The 21,961-nt window shown below is 50.8% G+C and overlaps 1 protein-coding gene across 6 annotated transcripts; it reads right to left on the minus strand.

Annotated features, from left to right (window-relative positions):
* Nucleotides 1-529: 529 nt before the first annotated feature.
* On the minus strand, nucleotides 530-21,660 carry PGAP2 (post-GPI attachment to proteins 2). 6 transcript variants are annotated; one of them, XM_028164402.2, is made up of 7 exons: nucleotides 21,600-21,660; nucleotides 14,426-14,446; nucleotides 11,328-11,502; nucleotides 2,728-2,980; nucleotides 2,475-2,581; nucleotides 1,752-1,860; nucleotides 530-1,538 (listed from the first exon to the last, which is right to left on the minus strand). In XM_028164402.2, exons 3-7 carry the CDS (start codon nucleotides 11,490-11,492, stop codon nucleotides 1,408-1,410), a joined length of 765 nt encoding a protein of 254 aa, XP_028020203.1. In that variant the 5' UTR covers nucleotides 11,493-11,502; nucleotides 14,426-14,446; nucleotides 21,600-21,660; the 3' UTR covers nucleotides 530-1,407. The 6 variants fall into 6 exon arrangements, with proteins under 6 accessions (XP_028020203.1, XP_057409952.1, XP_028020204.1 ...); XM_057553969.1 differs by lacking the exons at nucleotides 14,426-14,446; nucleotides 21,600-21,660 and adding an exon at nucleotides 14,520-14,660; XM_028164403.2 differs by lacking the exon at nucleotides 21,600-21,660 and having other exon boundaries at nucleotides 2,487-2,581; nucleotides 14,426-14,444.
* Nucleotides 21,661-21,961: the final 301 nt, after the last annotated feature.

The following is a 21,961-nucleotide window of genomic DNA, read 5'->3' on the forward strand; positions in this document are numbered from 1 at the left end:
GTCCCCCCACCCCCCAATTTCCCTAACAAAGCTCTGGGCTCCCTTGGAGGGGCCAGTCTTGTTCTGGGGCCCAGCCACATATTCTGTAGTAGACGGGATGCAAAGCATGAGGAAAAACTTCCTGATCTAGGACTCAGAAGAAAGGGAGAGGTTGAGAGCCATCAGCCTGCAGGTAGGTGCTCTCACAGTCATGCATCTGAGAGCTGTCCCCTTATACGCTCAAGGGGACAAATCTTTACTGACAGAGTTGGGGCTGGAACTCAGGCCATCGCCTCAACCCAAGACTCTCCCAGGTAGCCCAGCTTCCAGACCTGGAGTCATTACAGGGATAACTCAGTCACTCCTGCTCGTCAAATCAAGGCTTGGACCAGCCTTAGGAGACTCCAGGCCTAAGGGGGTGGGGGGGAATGCCACATGGAATCATACCCTACCATGGACTTATTCCCTCCATCCTGGAGCCTGTCCCTCCCCTCAGTTCCATTAAAGAGACAAGCCCCCGAACAAGCAAGCCTAGCCCAGACTGTTCGCAAAAAAAAAAAAAAAATTTATTTTCCTTTGAAATAAGATGTACAACCAAAAGAGCACAGGGCCTGAGGCAGTAGGGAGGATGCGGGGGACACCAGAGAGCCCGTTTTGGGGTAGGAATCTGTGCCTCTGTCCCCTCTACCTGGCACCTTTTGCCAAGGAGGAAGAGTCTAAACCAGAGATTCCAGAAGGGAAAGGAAATACATGCTGTGCCAGTGCTTTTTCTGTATCCTTTGGGTACAGAACACCACCTCCACAGGGAGAAGCACAGACTGGCAGAGCCCTTGGAAATCATATAGCCTCCTACCCCTCACCCCCATCATCCACACGGACACAAGGAGGCTCAGATAGGGAAGGTCACACACCAAATCAGAGGTGAAGTCAGGACTGGGACACCTGGGCAAACTCAGCAGGGGACCGTGGTCACAGGCCTAAATGTGCAGAGTAGATCATTAGACACATGAGTCAAGTGAATGACCCCATGGGGAAAAATGGCTGTGGTTTTCTGGTAGCAGCCACTGCTCAGTGGTCCCTGACCTCAGCGAGAGGTGGCTATGTAAAGGCCAAGAAGCAGATGGTGGTTATGAACCTCAGGACTTTTTTTAGCACCAGATGGTGGAGCTCTCCTGCCAGCTCAGCTTCTTGGGGCTTCTCAGGTACGGGTGGTGCTGCTTGAAGGAGCCTGTGCCTTCACGTGGGGTGGGGGGAAGGAGAAGCCAGTAGGGCTGGGTAAAGCCTTGTCCTGTGCCCTTCGTCCCTTCTTCCCCTCTAACCCAGCTTCAGTAGGGCTCAGAGAGGACGCAGGGGGTGAGGGAAGGCCAGAGTGGTATCTTGTTCCTAGTTTCTGGGCAGTGGGCCCCCTCCCCAGCAGGAGAGAAGGGTTTAGAACCGTTTTTCCTCAGGCTGGGTGGTAATGAGCAGCTCCTTGTTCCCGAAGTCCCACCAGGCCGTCATGTGGAACGCCATGTTGGTTAGGACAACAGTATACTCCAGGATGGCAAAAATGGTGTATACTGTGGTAAGGACACAAGGAACAGGGCGTGATAAGCCTCCTTCACTACCCCCCAGGGGCCTCTTGATAGATCACCACCACTGCATCACTACGCAAAGAACACAATGGCAGGCAGTCCCCAAGACCACAGCCACTGCCATATTGCACATTACAGAAAACATCACAACTGTCCCATAGCCACTGTGACCACCTACGGATCCTCGCCTGGCCTCACCTCCAGCCTCACAATACATGTTGTGCCGAAAGTACGCAGCCAGCGCCGTGAAGAAGGAGACGAAGTTGATGATGAAGAGCCGCTGTTTCCAGTTGTAGGACTTGCGATCCTAGGGGATGGGCTGTCTGATCACTCTGCAGTTTGTTAGATATGTGCGGACAGTCTCCCCTCTTGGCCCCAACTCATAAGAGCTGAGTCTTACCTCCTTTGGTCGTGGAAGGGGGCAGAGGCAGGGGCAGCAGGAATGATGGGCATTTCATACCCCTGCATTTAGTGTAATGAGGCCAAGGCACAGTGGGGTCACTGTCCCTCCCATTTCAGGGGGACAGAGTATGAAAGTTACTTGGAGTTACCCACCAACCCAACACCTCCAGATGCTGTGGGGAAAAGAAAAGTATGGGGGGCGGGGGGCAGGGCCGGGGGGAGGCACCAGAGTTATTACAGACCACAGACCCCTGACGCAGTGTTCCTGCTGCAGCCTGGGTGCTGCCCCTCATTCTACTCCCACTTGGAGGCACCACCTCTTCTATTCTCCATTTTCCCATGCTACCCAAACACAGCCCCAGATTCTGATCAATCACCCTCCACTTGTCCCCAAGCCCAGCCCCAGCCCCAGTTCGCAAAAAAATTCCATTTCCCACCTCACCGTTACCCGCATCCTGAGGACGAGTGTCCTTCATTTTCCTCTGGGCCACCTGGAGCCCCACTAGGCGTAGACCGTACCTCTTGACTTACTGTGTGCTTCTTGGTCAGCCGCCAGAGAATGCAGGTGAGGAGCATGTGACTGAGGGATGAGGCGATGAACACAATGAAAGCATTTTCATGGATGGCTGGAGGGAGACAGGAGGGTTGGGAGCATGCACCGCAGGGAGCACCCAAAGCCCTGCGCCATAAGGTCGGGGGGCGGGGGTGGGGGGCAGGGACATCCCCTCCCGGAACCCTTCCCCGCTCCTCCTTCCCTTGTCTGGGCACCCACTGAAGTCCTCGGAAGAGGAGACATAGGTGAGCACTAGCAGCGCAAGGTTCTCCACGATGTTGAGGCCGAAATTGAGGCGGCAAAGCTGGCGGTAGCCGGGACACGGGGAGGCACAGCTGAGGTAGTGGTTCCAGTAGGCGAAGGCCACCAAGAAGCGGGGTGCTGAGTGTAGGCCAATGCAGAAGCGCCATACGTAGCGCTGGGGCACCTCTCCGCCGATGGCCGAGCTCACTGACGGCAGGTAATTGGGCACCTAGAGAGTTGTGAACCATCTGGGCACCGGCCCCCTGCCGGCCCCACCCACCCTGAGATCTTTCTCTCTGTGTAATCACCTTGACACTCAGAAGGCTCTGCTCCAGTCCCCTCCCTCCAGGATGTCCTCCTTCAGAGCCCCAGAGCTCTCCAGGGAGACCTCCCCTTCCAGGTCCTGGGCCCCCAGTATGCCTGGTTCTCATTCCCTAGCCAGCCTGGGGTTTGTGCTGGGGCAGAGTGGAACCGCCTCCGTCTCCCTCCACGTGGCTGGGAAAGCTATAGGCAGGTTCAGATGCTCTCTGAGCCCACAGCACAGGGCTGTGACCTGGATAAGGTCCTGTGGGAGGGTCTATGAGCCCAGCAACCCAGATTCAGTCCTGAGGACAGAAACGAGTCACAGAGCATCTGAGCTTCCTCGGCACAGCGCTGGATTCACCGCCCAGCTAAGCTGTTCCTGACTGCTCCCAGCCTCACTTGTTCTTCTGGTCAGGCGTACCAAGGTAGTAGAGGGTGCTGTGAGATCCTAGGGGAGCTGGGTCAGAAGATACCTTCACTCTGGTCATGTTTAAGAAAACGGGTGCTCCTAACCTGGGGTAGTCTAAGAAAATGACCCTGTTCTTATGCATCTCTCTCATCCATCTTCCTCAAAGGCTGGAATTCCCTCATTCCTTAAGGAACTGGAGTGTCATTCTTTAAAGCTGAGGAAGGAGGAGATAATATCACACAGCTGCAAGGACTGGTGTGTTGCTTATTTTGGAGGGTGAGAGAATGGGGGATGGATGAACAGTAGTTTCGATGGGAACAGGAAGGCCAGGAATAGGAAGAGGATCTCTTAGACTCGGGGGCCTAGAGCAGTACGTCTCAAACTTTAATATGCATACGAGTCACCTGGAATTGTGCGGGAATGCAGAAGGTCTGGAATCTGAGAATCTGCATTTCTAAAAGATTCCATGACTGCGGAAGCTACCAGTCTGTTGCCCACACTTTCCGTGGACTTTTTCAGACCTTCAACAGGAGCCAGAGCAGTGCCAGAGCCCAGAAACCCGGAGAGGGAATGACCCTGCTGTGACTATGGCAGGACAAGTCTTCAGAGATGGAGTTCTGGAAGACCCCTTCCTTTCTCCCAGTGGGGATGCTGAATGGGTCTCCAGAGTGGCTGGGAAGGCAGGCAATGTTGGAGGCAGCTCACAGGGCAGGGGTGGGCCTGGGACAGGACCAGCCAGGGCCTTCACGAGCCTTCACAGAAACGGAGATGGATTCCCCCCAGCACTGTCAGAGGAAGCTAAGTGCAGAGCTCTCAGAGAGAGGGTGATGCTATCGAGGCCATGGCTTGAGATACCATAGCTTGAGACCAGGCTCAGATATTCACTCTGAGTAATCAGTGAAGGGCAACATGGAGGCTTTGGAGCCACACAAACCTGGGTCTACATCCCAGCTCTGCCTTTATTAGCTGGCTGACCTTGAGCAAGTCACTTCACCTCTCTGAGTTTTGACTTCCTCGTTGGCAAAATAGGGATGACATCACCTACCTTGCAGGGGATGGTAAATACTAAATATAATGTATGCAAGGCATCTGCAGTGTCTGGCACACAGTGAGTACAAGCGATGGCTTTCAGAAGGCAAACTTTCCTGAAAAGCCTGCAAACTGGCTGTGATCTATGTGGCTACTGAACACGGGAAGGCCGACTTATGAGTGAAAGGTGGGAATCATATCTTGACTGGACACTTCTGAGACCTCCAAGCCTCCTTACTTGACTTTTCTGCCTCTCTGGGTAGGTCCCCTGAGTAGGGTTAGTGGGAGTGTTGCCTCCACTTCCTAGAATATTCATTCTGAAAACTCCTGCCCCAATCTCAGCTACTTTAAGGGGAACAGTACCAACATCTAAGGCTTGGCTGGGAGAGCCCAGAGTATTCAAGGGCCCAGAGCCCTGACTGATGCTGGGAAAGAGGTAAAGGGTAGAGATGGCACGGAGTTAGGGGGATGCCTCAGGAGGAGGAGGATTAGGGCCCTGTGGCTGCTCGTCCCATCCTCACTAGCTCCTCTCAAATTAAGGGTGGGGGCAGGATTCTAAGAGCAGGGATTGCCTCCCTCATCACACACACACACACACACACACACACACACACACACACACACACACACACGCTTAATCAGGTATAGATACTCATATACTCCCCCGCCATTCCGAGTACACAAGTTCCCCACTCACCAACTATGCCAACAACAAGCAGCATGAGGAGCTATCAGAGCCCAGGTACACAGCTCACCGCACACCTCCCCAAAAGCCCAGAGCTAAGGGTACTGAGAAATGCGAACATAAGCTCTTTCTCCAAGAATAGAAACCCTTTGGCCTGGAAGATATGGCTCAGTGGATCTATGGCAGGGCAGTAGATCAGAAATTCACATGGTATAAAGGGAGAGGGTCCAAAAACTTCCTTATCATAGAACCTCATGTTTCACCATTAGAGGTTCATTCCTCTGGCCTCAGATAAAAGTCCCCTGAAATTATGGATGACTTTTCTTTATACCTTACCACCCTTCCCCCTCCCCACCAACTGGACAAAAACTCCCATTCCTGTCAATCCTACTTGCTACTCTTCTCTGGACTCCATCCCCTCTTCTCTAACCTCATAGTCCCCCATCTTAGCTCTGGAATCCCCTGTACCATGAGCTATTGCACTAGCTTCCTCACTGGTCTCCCTACTCTTGCCCCCTGCCCTTGAATCTGTTCTCCACTCAGGAGCCAGAATGGTCTTCTAAAGCTCAAATCTGATCGTGTCCCTTCCCTGCTTAAAATCTTTCCAAAGCTCCCCATTGCCCTCTGGATAAAATCAAAAGTTGTCCGCCTAGCACTCACAAAGGTCCTTCTTCACCCCACAGCAACAATTCCCCCGCCTCCAGGAAGGAAGTCTCCAACATCCAAGCCGGTTTAAGTGCTTCTCCTGGGCCCAGCATCCCTGTGCTCCCTTTTATCACAGAAGGGATCTCATCTCACAGTGTTGTGACTGTCTGTGCCTAGGTCTGTCTCTTGGAGGAAAAAGATGCTAAGGGCAAGTCCATGTTCAATTCCATGCCCCTGACACAGAACCTCCACCCCTGGGCCCTCAAGAAAGGCTTGATGGACTGCTCTTGGAGGCAGGAACTCCTTCTAGGTTTCTAGCTGGCAAAGCTCTGAGTGGATATAGGTTGTGGGGCCTGAGACTGCCAGAGGAGAAACAAAGCTAGAAGAAGCCAGGACAGGGGTGGGCGTCTTCTCAGGTCAGGCCCCTAGTCTGGGCTAAAGCCACCTGTTACTTCTCCTGGCTCCTGGCCTCATCTTACCTCCTCAGTCCTGGCTTCCTTTCCAGTCTGGTCTTTCTTCAGCCCCCTTCTCCCTCTCACAATCTCTCCGGCCTATTCCCACTCTCTTCCCTTCCCCCAGGCCCCCTCTGCTCCCCTGTACCCGCTACAATCCTCTTCTACTCTTGGAGGACTGTGACTCTACTTTCCCTGAGTCTCTCTCCCCAAATTCCCCCCACCTCTGACTTTCCCCCCACCATCCTTTTATCCCTCTCCCCTCTCTCTGTCCCTCCGCCTTCTCTCCTACTGTCTGACTCCACCCTTATCACCATCTCCTGACCTGGCCCTGACCCAGGTGCTGGGGAGCCTGGCACTCACCCCACAGTCAGTGGCCACTGTGTACTCAAAGTGGAACACCAGGGACCAGATGATGCAGAAGAAGAAGCCAAACACGGGGAAAGTGATGACCCACCAGACCATGGCCGTGAAGCGGAGTCGGAACACGGTCCCATCGGGGTCCAAGGGCTGGGAGGCCGCAGAGAACATCCTGTAGGGAGTGGTGCCCAGGCAGGGCAAGGGATACAACTTGGGGCCTGGTGGGGTTACCTGGGCCTAGGAAGGTGGGGCCTTTTCCAGAGCTGGCTTTTCAGAGTACAGGGAAGAGCCAGAGTATAAAGAGTAGGAAGGGCATAAACGAAAAAGGAAAGCAGTGCAGAAGAGGAGGTACAGAGGGAGATGGGGCAGGAACAGCAGAGAGACAGGGTCAGCTCACAGGAATCCCCTTGGCACACTGGTCCTATACGTTCACCTCTTGAAGAGTATGGAGAATAGAGGCTCCCAGTGGCCTGGACATGGGAGCTCTGATGGCCCACCTCATTCCCATGACCCTCATACCCACTCAGGAGAAGGGTCAGAGGTGGAAGGGTTATTATTCCCATTCCACAGAAGGGAAGACCAAGGCCCAGAACTATGCTAGGACCAAACATTAGGACTAAGGCCTCTTGCCACTTGATAGCTTAAGGCTCCAAGTCAAGGTTTTCTTCAGGCCAAGTAACCTAGATAAAGGACCTTGGCTCAGACTGGCCCAAGCCCTCCCACTGACCCTGTCTGACCACATTCCTGCTCTTCACCCAAGTTCAACTAGGAACAGTGGGAGGGCCCCATAACCTATTTCAATGGGACCACAGGCTACCAGCCAACCCACCCCCAGGCTCAGAATGATCCAAGCCTCAGGCCAGCAGCACCCTAACCCCGAGATACCAGAGTCCCTCCAGAGGCCCAGACCTCTATCTCCTTCCTCTCTGAGAAGACCATGTCACCCGATCCAAGATTTTCGGGAACTGAGGGTCATAGGAACCTTCTCCGCTCAGGTTGAGTCTCCTGTGCTGGGCCAGACCCAGGAAGGACAGACCCAGACTGAGGCGGCTGGGCTTCTTCTGCTCCCTCTCCCTCTGGGCAGAGAACTCCCTCCCCCACCCCCACTGCACCGACCACCATGACCCTTCACGCTGGGCTTCCTTCTGGAGGGCAGATTTGTATTAAAAGGCCTAGGACCAAATCTCCCCTGGGGACTCAGACCTCCCTCCATTAAGGGAACCCTAGTCTACTAGTCCAGCTCAGCATCAGGGAATCAGGGTGGGGGTAAGCACACTAAGCAACACTCACACTGGGTGCTGAAGGATCCGGGGCTTGGGTTGAGGGCTCTAGCCAGACTGAGACGGCTCTAAGACTGGAGGGTCCCACCCCCAGTTCCTGAGGGCCTGCCTCCCGCCCACAGAGCCCGGATCTCCACGCCTTCCCCGGGCACACAGCTTTGCCACGACCAACAAGGCCATGTCATAAATCCCAGAACACTCTGCAAAGGTAAGAATGATAGTGGCCAAGGTTGGCCCACAGCAGATCCCTTTGCCAGACACGGGGGTGGGGACCTTTCTGAGGGTTGGGTCCAGGCATGTAGGCAGGTTTCTGGGAAGGGAAAGGGAGAAAGCAGAATAGGATTTAGCCCCTTTCTGTTGGAGCAGGACTGAATATGTTTGTTGGGCCCCATCAGAGAGCTAGCTAATCTTAAACATTAGATTCGCGGTCCAAAAGAGATCTAGACAGGCCTGAATATGAGGTATCAGTGTCCAGCCTGTACCTGTGCAGAAACAGCTAGTGGCAGCTCAGGCTGCATTAACAGAGGTCTAACAGCCAGTAATAGGAATAGAACAGTCCTGATTTGGGCTGTACTTCCCAGGCCATATGAAGTCCTATGCCCAGATCAGGGCCTAGGAGAGAACAGTGATCAACTGGGCCAAGTCCAGGGGCACATGTCTTGTAAGGATTGCCTGAAGGAACTGGAGCTATGCTACCTGAGAAGAGTAAACTCAGGGGACCCTCCTCCCCCGCCATTACTGCCTTCCCATCTCTGCAGGGCTGGCTGGAAGCCAGGTGGAAAAAGTAGCTCCAAGGGGCTTCCCTGGTGGCGCAGTGGTTGAGAATCTGCCTGCCAAGGCAGGGGACACGGGTTCGAGCCCTGGTCTGGGAAGATCCCACATGCCGCGGAGCGACTAGGCCCGTGAGCCACAATTACTGAGCCTGCGCGTCTGGAGCCTGTGCTCCGCAACAAGAGAGGCCGCGATAGTGAGAGGCCCGCGCACCGCGATGAAGAGTGGCCCCCACTTGCCACAACTAGAGAAAGCCCTCACACAGAAACGAAGACCCAACACAGCCATAAATAAATAAGTAAATAAATAAAATTAAAAAAAAAAAAAAAAAAAAAAAAAAGTAGCTCCAAGGGTTCCAAAGCAGAGCCAAAGCCAGGACAGAGATTCACCAGAAAGAGGGTGTATGCTCACTATAAAAAAGAGCCTTCTAATTGTTAGTTACTAAGTCTCCTTGGAATCAGCTGCCTGGGAAGGAAAGAAGCTCCCCATCACTGGGGATGTGCAAGCAGAGGCAATGTCATCTATTGGTAATTATAGACTAAGGCTACTTCTTTCATTCCTCAGTTGGCCATTCCTGGGATACTCTGGGTGAGAAATTCAGAGTATACGTGAAAATTCCCAGGTGTATCCATCACAGTAGTCCCAGGGAGTAAGGACAAAATACCCCTGGGGTCACTAGGCCTAGTCTTGCCCCAGAGAGGCCAGGTACCCCTCCAGCAGCTACCTATGCCTTAGCTCCCTATCTAGTATGTTGAGAATGGGTTATAAGTATGCTGAGGTTATTGATCCCATTATCATTTGGAGCCAGCCACGAGGACCAGAGCAAACAGCCTACTCCGTCTAACTCCATATGCCATACAAATATTATAATTCTCTGTATGGACAATGACTGCATTATATCATGCCTTCCTTTTCCCAGGGCATTGAGCTGGTGTGTGTGTGTGTGTGTGTGTGTGTGTGTGTCGGGGGGTCCTATCCATTTATTCAACAAAAACTTTTTTTTTTCCTGGCCGCGCTGCGTGGCATGCGGGATCTTAGTTCCTCAACCAGGGATCAAACCCGTGCCCCCTGCAGTGGAAGTACAAAGTCTTAACCACTGGACCACCAGGGAAGTCCCTCAACAAACACTTTCTGATTCAGATGCAGTGCCCATCTTCAAGGAGCTCCCAGCCTAGTAGGGAAGAGAGACACAAATATAATGTGATAGAACTATATCAGAGAGAACACCTGGAACTATGGGCACCCAGAGGAGGGAGTGATTAAGCTTGCCCCATGGAGCCTGCAGAAAGCTTTTTGGAGGAGGAGACACATGAGAAGGGTTTTGCAGGATGAAGAGGAGTTGGCCAGGGTAATAGAACATTTGATGCATTATCTAAGGTGAGAACTAGGTCAGGAGAGGCTGTTGGATGGATCCTTTCTGATCTTCCCCCTCAGATCACCTGGTCACCCCCTTTTCTTCCAGTCCTGTTCTTTCTGATAGCTCCCAGCCCTGAGTCTCACCAGGCTGGTTGCCCACAACTCAAGGCCCACATCTACCCACTGACAAATCAAGAAGAGGGAAAACTTGAAGTCATATGAACAAAAGAAGTGGGCCCCAATGCCTGCCAGCCAGATCCCACTCCTGGTTGTACCCCTTTTTTCTCAAGAAAATGCTCTTTATAGGAAGGTGGAAGCTCAGCTGATTGGGGGCCTTCTGAGCTCTCTGTGAGGCTAGTTCAAGGGTCCATGTCCAGGCTCTGCCTCTTTCCCACCTAGAGACCCTTGGCTAACTTCCTCTCCTGCCCTGTCTTCCAACTTGACAATCTCCTTTCCCTCTTCCTCCTTCTGCTCCTCCCCCTTCACATTTCCCAAACCACTTTCCTATTTCCTCCACCTGGAGCTCTACACTAACCCTGAGAAGGAGGAGGACAGGAATTAGCAACCCTGATAGACATGGGGAAACTGAGGCTCAGTCTCTGAATTTCAGGTAATATACAGAGTCAGTGGATGAACTATGAGGATAACAAAGGTCCACACAGGTCTCACCCCATTTACACCCGTAACATACAGGGAAAGAACTCTCACAACTTTCTTCGTGGCCCAGCACCCTATATCCCTGTCCAAGAAGGTGTATGGCCACCTATGGAACCTCAGAGGTCATGGGACCTACCCCGGAAAACACATGTACACACACATAATCAGGTCCCCAACCAGACAGACACAGATATAGTCTCTCTCACACACATACCCCACTCAAAGCCATTATAGTCATGTCCCTCACAGTTAACACATGCACATATACATAATCACATTCCCGTAGAGACAGGCACAGCCCACAGTGCCACACTAAAAAGCCCCAAATGCCCTCTAGCCCAGTTTTTTTTCTCTGTCCCCCAGAAAACCCTGGGGCTGCTGAATCTGCCCCTCTATGAAGTAAGGATTGGGTTCGGGGTTCTGGGGCTGCCCAACTTCAGGGACCCTGGCCCCCAACGACCTCCGTGGAAGGTGGAGGGAGACTAGTCCTTGGGACCTCAATTTGCAGGCATCCCCCCAGCAGCCCAGTATGTTTGATGGCTAATCCTGTTACAATAGAATCAGGATCCAAAATAGATCTGATTGGGCCTGAATATGAGGTATCAGTGCGCCCCCCCCACAAGCCCTACCCCACAGTGTGTGGCCGTAGTCTCCTTGAAGTGGAAGAGCAGGGACCAGAGGACGCAGAAGAGGAAGGCGACAAGTGGACAGCAGACCGTGACCAGGGCCACCAGGGTGAAGCGGAGCCGGACCAGGGTCCCATCCCGGTCCAGCGGCAGTGGGACCTGGTACATCTTGTCAGACCTGGGGATGGAGTGGCGTGCTGTCAGGGCCCAAGGTAGTGAGGCTGGGACTCAGTGGTGAAGCTAGCCCTTGTGCTCAGTCCTCAGCTTAGCTATGCTGTGGGGTAGAGAGTCTGAGAAGGAAGCCACCTAGCCCCTAAACTTGGACAGCTACTGCCCTGGATAAGGAAGATGGACTCAGAATCCCATGAGAACATTCAGCCTCAATTTCAGAGGAAAGACAATGAATCAAATCTGTGCTAAGATGAAGCCTGAATAGATTGGGAAAACTCCTCCTCATCCCTATGCCTGGCTTGACAGGCCTAGTACTACAGGAGCTGGTTGAACTAGTCTCTCTTGTTTCAGGAACCAATCCTAAAACCTCCCAGTGAACAGAATGGCCCATCTCCTCCCTCAGGCCTTGGAACCTCCATGTTTCAGGGCTTCCTATCAGCTCTCACTGCTTCACCCACCGGCCCAGGGTGCTACTGGACTACCACCGCAGTCCACAGCAGCAAGGACTCCATGGAAGCCAGCAGAACCTCAACCCCCTGCCTGTCCCCACCCGCTGCCTCACGTGTTCTGAGGGTGAAAGGCTTTGCAGAATCAGGCCTGGTGCTAGCCTGGGCTTGCTGTTTGCTAGAGAGAGCTGCCTGGTCAGCTTCTGGAGGCTTCCCAGTGCCCAGGGGCCTATCTGCTCCCCTCTGGAGACTAGGTAAGGGCTCCTGAGGACTGGGCTCCTCCCCACCCCACTCCCCCACTCAGATGAAGATATCTAGGGTCATGCACCACTATACTACTAGCCAAGTATATACCAGCAATCCTAGCCCGGACCCCCTCAGTGTATAGAAGGGGAAGTTGAGGCCAAGAGAGGGGCAGGACCCTGCTCAGGGTCACATAGCAAATAGAAGGAAGAGCCAGCAGTGGGGAGATGTGGGGCTCACAGTGTCACAAACTGTAGCTCTGGCCTTCCTTGACCCTTTGCTCTCTGGGCCAGAGCTCTGGGCAGAGAGGTCAGGTTAGGTCAGGTTAGGAGGGAAAAGTGAAGGGGTACCTGTACATAGGAGGAAAAAAACTAAAAAACCAAATCTTATATAGATGAGTTCCCACATTAAAGACAGAGGAACCAAGACACAGAGAGAGGAAGGTCTTTCCTCAAAGCCATATGCTGAACCTGAGGGAAAGCCATCCTCAGAATTTAGGCTTCTAGTTGCCAAACTAGGGCTGGCTCCAGATACATAAAGAACCTGCTCTTCTGGACTCCAGGACCTTGCCTGGAGATCAAGTCCTAGCTCTTCCTGGCCCCGCCCTCAGGACTCTCTCCTAGTCCCGCCCTCAGGAAGAACCCTGACCTCCAGGAGGCTGGCCTCATGGCATCCGGAACAAGCCAGGTGGATACGCCTCTCATCCATCTTCCTCCACCCACCTCTCTGCCAGGCTCCATCAGGCAGCCTGCCCCAACTGCTCAACCTCCTTTCTCCTTCTGCGGGCCGGGGGTTTCCCAGGAGCGGTGGAAGTGGCTCTGGTGGCCCTCCCAAATCAAGCACATTCCTACAGTCCTTGGATCATCCCCAAAGACCTTCCCCACCCAGCCCAAACCCAGATTCTGTGGTTGTAATGGTACTAGTCCCCCCTTCCAACATCCCTTCCTGAAGCCAGCTGCTCTGGATCCCTCAGGAATCACTGGGACCCCCAAACCAAAGACCAGATCCTCAGGGAATGACTAGGCAGTGCCCAAGGCAGGGGTTGATAAGAAGGTTTGAGGAACAGTCTGTTCCACTTGTTGGAGGTATGCCTAACCTCCCTTTTAGCTGTGTGACCTTGGGCAAGTCACCTAACCACTCTGGGCCTGTTTTCACAGTTGTACAACATGGGGATCATGTGGTTTGGATGACTAATAAGGCCATACCAACTAGGTTATTCTACTCTCCCAGGCTTCAGGACAGGGAGCTCACTATCTGAAGGGCAGCTGTCCAGCCCCAGTCAACTCTAACTTCCACACAGGTGCCACTTAACTGAAAACTGCTTTCTTAGGAGTATCCCTACCTTATTTCCAAAGATCCTTAAAGATCTTCTCAGCCTCCAGGTCAAATCCACACTTACTGGGTGCCTTCTGAGCACTAGGCACCCTGCTTAGCACTAGATATACATTGTTTCTTTTAATCCTCACTACAACTCTATGAGGTAGGCGCTATAGCCTGTATATTCCATTTTACAGAAGAGGCAAGTGAGGCTCAGGGAGGTTAACATTTGCTCAAGGTCACAGGCTAATAGCTGGCAGAGTTGGGATTTGAAACTAATCTAAAGGGTTGCAAAGTCCCCCGCACCTCTCTCCTGGGGCACCTAAGGAAGAATCTGGACCAGGAGTGCCTGCGGGGTGAAGAAGGGAGGGCTCACTCTGGAACATCGGGCCCCTGTCAGGGAGCAGAGGGGAAAGGGGTCAGCTACCCCAGCGGACACAGCAGCAGTTCCTGGACAGACACCAGGATCCCCACAGCCTGGGGCCGGGCCCTGCGGAGGCCAGACCGTGGCCGAGCTCCCCCAAGTGGGGCTGCCCGGCAGTCCAGCACACCCATCTCCATACTCACCCAGGCACTGGCGGCGAGGAGGCCGCGCCGGCGCAGGCCGGGAGCAGGGAGCACCCGGGGGAAGCCCAGGCCGGGCCCGGGGGGCGAGCGGTGGGGGGCGGGCCGGAGCTGGAACGGCGGGGGCGGGGCCGGCGCGCTTGGGGCGGAACTTGGGGAGGAAACAGCACCCAGATCCTCTGCTGGCCCCTCCCCGCTTCTGCGGCCCGGGACCCCGGGCTGTCCCCCTTAATCTGGCGTCCCCTCATGCTATGCCGATCCAGCACTGGTCTGCCCCACTAATTCCGGCTGCATGGGGGCAGCCGGAAGAGCACTGGACACCTGGGTCTGACACGTTGGATCAGCCACCTTGTCACTTACCTCTCGGCTGCGTTCCATCACCTGTTGAAAGAACATAAAATTAACTCAACAGGACCTCGAATTCTCTCATTTCCTGACCCCAGTCTCTACTCACCTCCCACCCCAATCTAGACGAAATTATCCAGTTTCGCACTTCTGAAACATTAAACCAGTTTGGCCCCAGCGTCGGCACCCCTTCCCCAAACTTTGCTCCCCAGAGCCCAATCGGGGCATTTCAGCAAAGGGAAGAGCGCCTCACAGGGAGCGAGATCCCGTGGGTCCCACCCGAGAAACTCTGGGCCACAGCTATTCCCACCTTTTATCAGGAGAGGGCGCCCTGTCCCGCCTGTCGAAATGCAGAGAGCGGATCCCCTGCCCCCCAACCCCACCCCAGTCCTGGTCTCTCTTCACCATGAGAGGGCTGTTCCCCAGAAACCAGCCCCCAGCCAGGGTTCCTTCCCCACCCTGACTGACCCCCTACAGGAATCTGAGGGGGACTCTTGGCTACCTTTGTAAAGACCATCCTACCTCAACGGGGAAAAAGAATGAAGGGACGAGTAATCCCTCCTACAGTTACAATGTGGGATTGTCAGAGCACCTGCAGCAGGTGGAGGACATCTGACCTAGACACCGTTATCATCACATTTTTCCCATTTAAATCCCCACAGTAATAATTAGTGCACTTTGAGCACCCCCGGTGTCCCAAGCACTTTTCTACTTTTTTATGTTATCCCATTTAATCCTGATAAAAGCCCTATGAGGTAGATACTATTAATATCTCCATTTCACCAATGGAAAACAGAGAAGATAAGTTACCTACTCATACAGCTAGTAAGTGTCAGAAACCAGGATTCAAGTCTGGCACCTGAGGTCATTCCCTTAATCACTACATACTGTTAATTCCCGGAAACAAAGGCCCAAATTTGATTAACTTGCCAGAGCCCTTTTGCATGCATCCACTCTTGCTCATTTACTCAGCCTAGGCCCCTCTGTGACAGGCCCTGGGTTGGGCAATGGTGGGGGACCCAGAGATATCTTGCTCACTCCTGGGGGTCCAAGTCTACAGGGAAGGTGTCTTATTGTAAAAAAATAGTTTTCTTGACTTGAATTTTGCCACACCACCTCACCCCACCCCAGCTTTTAAAGTCCCAGGGCAAATGAACAATTAGTAAAATGTTACTGAAAGAACCACTCCCATTTAGTTTTGATAACTGGATTTAGGTTTTCTTCCTTGGGGCTTCACTCGATGCTCTTTGTCTAACTCCAGCCCACACATGCCTGCTCCTGGCCCTTGTTGCCGGTCTTAACCCCTTGTCTGTTCCTTTGGCTCTAAGTACCATTCCCTGAGGCTGGGTCTCTTCTCCCTGCCTCTAGGCTACGCCACAGTGCCTGAAACTTGAGGTACTCTAACTGGCCTTTAATTCTCTGGTGATTTGGGCACTTCCCCACCATACAGTCCTGAGTCTGTTTCCTCATCTGTAAAATGGTTTTAGGAATATCCACATTATAGTGTTGTTGTGAGAATTAGATGAGGTAATAGAGCAGTGCGCCAGGTTGATGACAACTAGATGTGTCAGCAACAGTCTGAATTTGTCCTGATTGAGCCTTTTCTGAACTGTCTGACCTCAGCTGTCACTGACCCTCTCTGAATCTGTTTCCTCCACTGTCAGTTTGAAAGACTATCACCTACTTGATTTATATGAGGAAAAGTGGAAGAAAAAGATGAGTTCTTACTACGTGCCAGGGACTATATATGCATTCTCTTATTTGATCCTCTTAATAATCTGATGAGGTAGGTTTGATGAAAGACATTTTACAGATAAAAAAATTGAACAAGCATCTAAGCATCTAGGCTCGACCTTATTCAGGACGCTCTCAGTGTTTGCTGAACTGGCATTTGTCCATTGTCCAAGTAGCTGCTGCTGCTATTGAAGCCTTTCAGTGTCTCCTCCCTCCTGGTTGGCTTGCCTGATGCCTGGACATACCCTAGAGAGGCCTGTGCCTGAAACAGCACCACCACCTTCAAGCTTTAGCCACGATCACTGCTCCACTTCCCTTTCCACATACACATACCAGATATCCCAAGCTGACTGAGCATTTGTTTTCAGGGATGTTCCAGCCCCCAGGAGCATAGGGCGGTATAGAAATGGGGGGCAGAAGAGGGGAAGTGAATGTGGGATATAGTTGTCAAGGAAAGCTTCCGGTAGGAGATCTCCACTCCTTCACTGCCCTCCTATCTCTCCATCATTCTCCCCATTAGCCACATTGGCTCTTCTTACGACACAGATCTGATCATGTCCCGCCCTTGTGGCAAAGTAGTAAATCTTCATGGCTTTTAGCATCAAGGGCAAATTCCTTAGTGTGGTGTTCAATATCTTTCATAATGTGGCCATCCTCCACTCCAGCAACCACTTGTTTTACTTCTAACTACACTCATCTCTTCCACGGAGCTTTGTTTAACTTCCTCCTTATCTCTCCCTACCCGCCATGATCTGCCCACCTCCCCACTCCGCAGGCAGCCTTGGATGGCCTTCCATCACACCCTTATTAGGGCTCTAACCACAATGAAGCAAAATAACCTGTTGCCTGTTTCCCCGACCTTCCTGGGAGCTCATTTAAGGACAGAACCTCCACCTGTTCCGTTTATTTCTCAATCTCTCAGTTTAGCCCAGGCATGGGCATACAGTAAGAGTCCAGAAAATATTTCCTAGATTGATTTAATTGAACTGGATTTTGAAGGATGGGTAGGATTTAGATATATCAAGAAGAGATTTAGGAACTGCAAGAAAGGCCTTTGAAGAATGACTGCTGGGAATAGAGGGTGGAGGCAGAGGGTGCATGGCTCGGGGTGGGGGTGGGAGGTAGGTAAAGTGACAGAGACAGAAACAGTGCTAAAAGCATCCAACTTCAGGCCAAACGCTGCCCTGCCTCCTGGGCAGCCTTAGGAAAGTCTTCCTGGGTTGAGGAGGAATGTTCTTTTTTTCTTCCCAGAGATCTTTTTCATGGCAAAGACATCCTTCTTGGATGGCTTTAAACTACTTACCCTAGGCTCGCCCATCTAGCTCTAGCTCCATTCTGCCTCAAATAGTAATTACATCTTCATTGTTCTATAGAACATTCTTTAGCTTCCCTATCACTTCATTTATTTATTTATTTATTTATTTATTTTTGGCCGTGTTGGGTCTTCGTTGCTGAGAGCGGGCTTTCTCTAGTTGCGGCGACTAGGCTTCTCAGTGCAGTGGCTTCTCTTGTTGCGGAGCACGGGCTCTAGGCGCGCGGGCTTCAGTAGTTGTGGCTCACGGGCTCTAGAGCGCAGGCTCGGTAGTGGTGGCACACGGGCTTAGTTGCTCTGTGGCACATGGGATCTTCCCGGACCAGGACTCGAACCCGTGTCCCCTGCATTGGCAGGCGGATTCTTAACTACTGCGCCACCAGTAAAGCCCCTCCCCTATCACTTCTAGGATGAAGTCCCAGTTTGCACCCATGGATACACTGAGTTCTTTCCTGGTCCCACATCTCTGTTCTGCCTGTTCATCTGGCATGGAATGCATCTTTTCCTTGTCTCAGCAAACTCTACCCTTCCTATAAAGGTATAGATTAGCATGACACTTTAGTAAGTTAGGCATGCATGTAGTAATTTCTACTAGGGCTATCACTAAAATAATAGAAAAAGAATTTAATTTCCAAACTGATGCAGGAATAAAAATGAAATAATCCAAAAGAATGCAAGAAAGGAGATTTAAATGGCCAATAAACATGTGAAAAGATGGTCAACATCATTAGTCACCGGGGAAACATATAAAAAAAAACCACAGTGAGATGCCACTTCACACCCCCTAGCATGGCTATAATTAAAAAAGAAAGAAAAAAGAAAATAACAAGTGTTGGCAAAGATGTGGCTGGCAGGAATGTAAAATGGTACAGCCACTTTGGAAAACAGTTTGGCAGTTCCTCAAGAAGTTAAATATAGAGTTACTATATGACCCTGCAAATCCACTCCTAGGTAAAAACACAAGAGAACTGAAAACACATGTCCACAAAAAACTTGTACATGAATGTCCATAGCAGTACTATTCATAGTGGAATAATGGAATAATCATTATTCATGACAAAACAACTCAAATGCCATCCAATTCATGACCGTATAAACAAAATATGGTATATTCATAAAATGGAATATTATTCTCCTATAAAAATGGGTGAAACTGAAACATTATGCTAAGTGAAAGAAGTCAGACACAAAGGCCACGTATTTTATGATTCCATTTATATGAAATGTCCAGAATAGGCAAAGCCGTTGAGACAGAAAGTGTAGTAGTAAATTGCCAGGAGCTGGGGGGAAGGGGGAGATGCGGAATGATTGCTAATGGGTCTGGGGTTTCTTTTGGGATTATGAAAATGTTCTGGAATTATATAGTGGTGGTAGTTGCACAACCTTGTGAATATACTAAAAACCTCTGAATTGTACACTTCAAATGGGTGAATGTTATATTATGCAAATTATATCTCAATTTTTTAAAAAAAATCTGGCAAAGAGCTGGGCCTCAATAAATGGCAGTTACTTTTACCAAAAAAAAAACAAAAATTTTTTTAAAAAGCACAGAAACAGAACATCTGGGGCAAATAGAAAGTCTAAAATGTTAGATAAAATCCTAAATATACCAGTAAACTCGTTAAATGCAATTGACTAAATGCTCTAGTTAAAAGTCAGATATTCACACAAGATTTATATAAATCTAATTATATGCCATTTATAAACATCACCCTTCCTTATCAAGTTATAGGAAAAAAAGAAGGAAATAAACATTTACTGCATGCTTATCATGTGCCAAACAGGGGCCCAGTCCTTTGCAAATTCCATGATCTTATTTGACCTTCACAAGCACCTTATGAAACAGAAATTATTGTGCCCACTTTATAGACAATGAAACTGGGGCACAGAACAATTAAATAATTTGTGCAAGGTCTAAAAAGTAGCAGATCTAGGACTTGAACTTAGATCTGTTTGAATCTAACTCTGCTGCTCTTTCCAATGTACCCTATAAGAAATTTAGAATCATCTCTCTGGAAGGAAGTCTCTTGTTCTTTTATAATTCTGCAGTCCTTACAGGTCTCTATCCTCCCTGGGCATCAATCCTTCAGAGCTGCATAGAGTGAGTTCTCAGGGAATGTGTGAGAGAGACTGGAAGCTTCCAGGACAGAAATGGACTTTACTTAGCTCTGTCTCTCTTGGCCAGGGCAGAGTGTTGAGCGGTGGACATCTCTGGGCTCCTGATGCCCAGGACAGAGCTTGGCTCAGCAAGCTTTTGAGAACATGCACCAAATTCCTTGGCTTTAGAGGGGAAGAAGGCAGATGATGACAATCAAAAGGGGTGTTATGAGAATTAGGCAGAGTAAGAGTATGTGGGCCTAGGAAGCCCTGGTCCACAAAGAAGTCCTTCCTGGGGCAAAAGTCCCTGGGAATGATGAGCTTGTAGGCCACATGCCTACCAGAGTACCTAACAAGAGGTCCTTCTACTTAGAAATCACCATGATCACAGGAAATTCCTCCCTGGAGCACTCCTTGTCCAGTGTCTCTCCCTCCAGTCTTCCAATAAGTATACACTACTTAAGGGACCCAGCTCCTGCACACCTGCTAGTACTCCGGACTGAATACACTCACTCACACAAGACATATTTCTGAGCTCCTTTTCTGTGTCAGAATCCATGTCTTAGAATATTTAGAATGGAATTCCTTAACATTTTTAAAGAATACAAATAATATCTATCATTTATTGAGGGTACCTGTGTAACAGTTACCATATGCCTCAGCTCACTTAATTCTCACAACTCTGTGAGGCAAGTACAATTATTATCCCCATTTTAAAGACAAGGAAACTCAGGTTCAGAGGGGTTAAGAAATTTGCCCAAAGTTCATACAGTTAATACATGGTTGGGCTCAGATTTAATCCCAGGGTTCTCTGACTCAAAACTCCCATACTTCTTTTCCATTTAAGAAAATAATTCACTCATTCATGCATCAAACATTTAATGTACACCTGTGCTGTGTGCCTGGCCTTAGGGACATCAGAATAAATAAGCAGAGGAGAGGCTTAAACAGAGCTGGGTTTGAGGATTGGAAGGTGAGAAATCAAAGGTTCAGGAGGGCAGTGAGGAAGCTACTGTAAGTCTCCAGGGAGACCTAATGACTTTCTGATGCTGAGCATAGGCAAGGGAGGGTGGAGGGAAAGGAGTGATGTTTGGATGGAGGAGTTGGGGAAAGGTGTCTGGAGTCAGATGTTTAGCTTTACTATTTGACCATCCATATATCTATTTTTTTCTTCCTTCAAGCATCTACTGAACATCTACAATGCACTAGGTTTCTTCCATCCATTATCTTATTTTACCTTTACTACCAGATCACTCCACTTTTTGACTAAGTATCTCTAATCCCTTGCCACCACTGAAAACCCAGAGCGATTTAAGTTTATCTATGTTTTGGGCAGGGCCCATTTCAATATTGTAGATATGTCCCAGGAGGAGGGGGTGGTGGAGCGGTAATCCTAATAGGTTTTGCTTTCTGAACACAGTCCCTGCTATTTTGTGTGGGACCCACAGTCACTAGATCTAGTTTCTAGAACATGCTCAACCCACCCCCTTGAGCTATCAGGCTTCTGCTCTGGGCTAGGCCTTGAGGGAAAGGAACACCAACTTGAAAATGAAGCTCTGGCCTCCAAGAGCCCGGCACAGAAGATAGGAAAGTAAATAACAGAATACAAAGTAACAAGGCTGTAACAGAGGCCTGCCCAAGCATTACTCCAACTAGCTGTGAGAGATCCCAGAGAAGCGGGAACATTTCAACTAGACTTTAAGAATAAGTAGGGGTTCCTGAAGTGCAGGTAGGAAAGAAGTTCCAAGAATTGTCATTTGTACCAAACTCTAAGCTGAGCCATTCCCTTAAGGCACCTCTAATGTTCCTAACGTCCATTCTAGGGATTCAGAGAGGGAAAGGTTGTGTCGGGGCTGGCATGGGTCAGGAGACAAGGAGGCCAGGTTTTGGGGCCTCGGAGCAGCTACAGGCGAGCTACGCAGATAGACCTCCTAGGAGGTCCCTCCAGCTCCGCACGTGGTCTGGCCAGGAAGTAAGGGCAAGACGACGGGGTAGCTTTCCCATCACAGCCCGCGGACTGGGGCAAAGGAAGGGTAGAATAGTTACCATGCCATCCTGGAGCCTTCACTCTGATTGGCCCGAGCATCAGCAACCCGAGTCTCTCCGCTCCAAAGAAGGGGGCGGAGCCTCAGCAAAGCGTCATTACTCTTCTCCCACCCCCGACCGATGTAGCCACTCACCAGCCTACCTCTAGGGGACATTGTGACGTCACGACTCTCTCCCAGCCAACCGCGGCGGCGAGGGGCGGTACTTCATGTCCCTCCCACTGCCCCTCCCGCTTCCTCCCCCTAATTCCTTCCGTCCCTCCTCTTCCCCCTCTCCCGTCTCCCAAAGACAGCCCTCACGTTCGGTTTCAAAAGACTCTAGGTCCAATGAATAACAGGGCGGGCCTAGAGTGGCGGCGGTGT

This window comes from Balaenoptera acutorostrata, chromosome 9 (genome assembly GCF_949987535.1).
Source record: "Balaenoptera acutorostrata chromosome 9, mBalAcu1.1, whole genome shotgun sequence".
In the NCBI taxonomy this organism is placed as follows: Eukaryota; Metazoa; Chordata; class Mammalia; order Artiodactyla; family Balaenopteridae; genus Balaenoptera; species Balaenoptera acutorostrata.

Excerpts from the sequence above, each read along its gene's own strand:
- PGAP2 (XM_007173639.2), bottom strand. The coding sequence starts at position 14,313 with ATGAGGGGACGCCAGATTAAGGGGGACAGCCCGGGGTCCCGGGCCGCA. Across the intron at positions 2,582-2,727 it reads CTCCTCTTCCGAGGACTTCA|CCATCCATGAAAATGCTTTC; the intron begins GTGGGTGCCCAG and ends GTCTCCCTCCAG. Across the intron at positions 1,539-1,751 it reads CATGTATTGTGAGGCTGGAG|TATACACCATTTTTGCCATC; the intron begins GTGAGGCCAGGC and ends TCCTTACCACAG.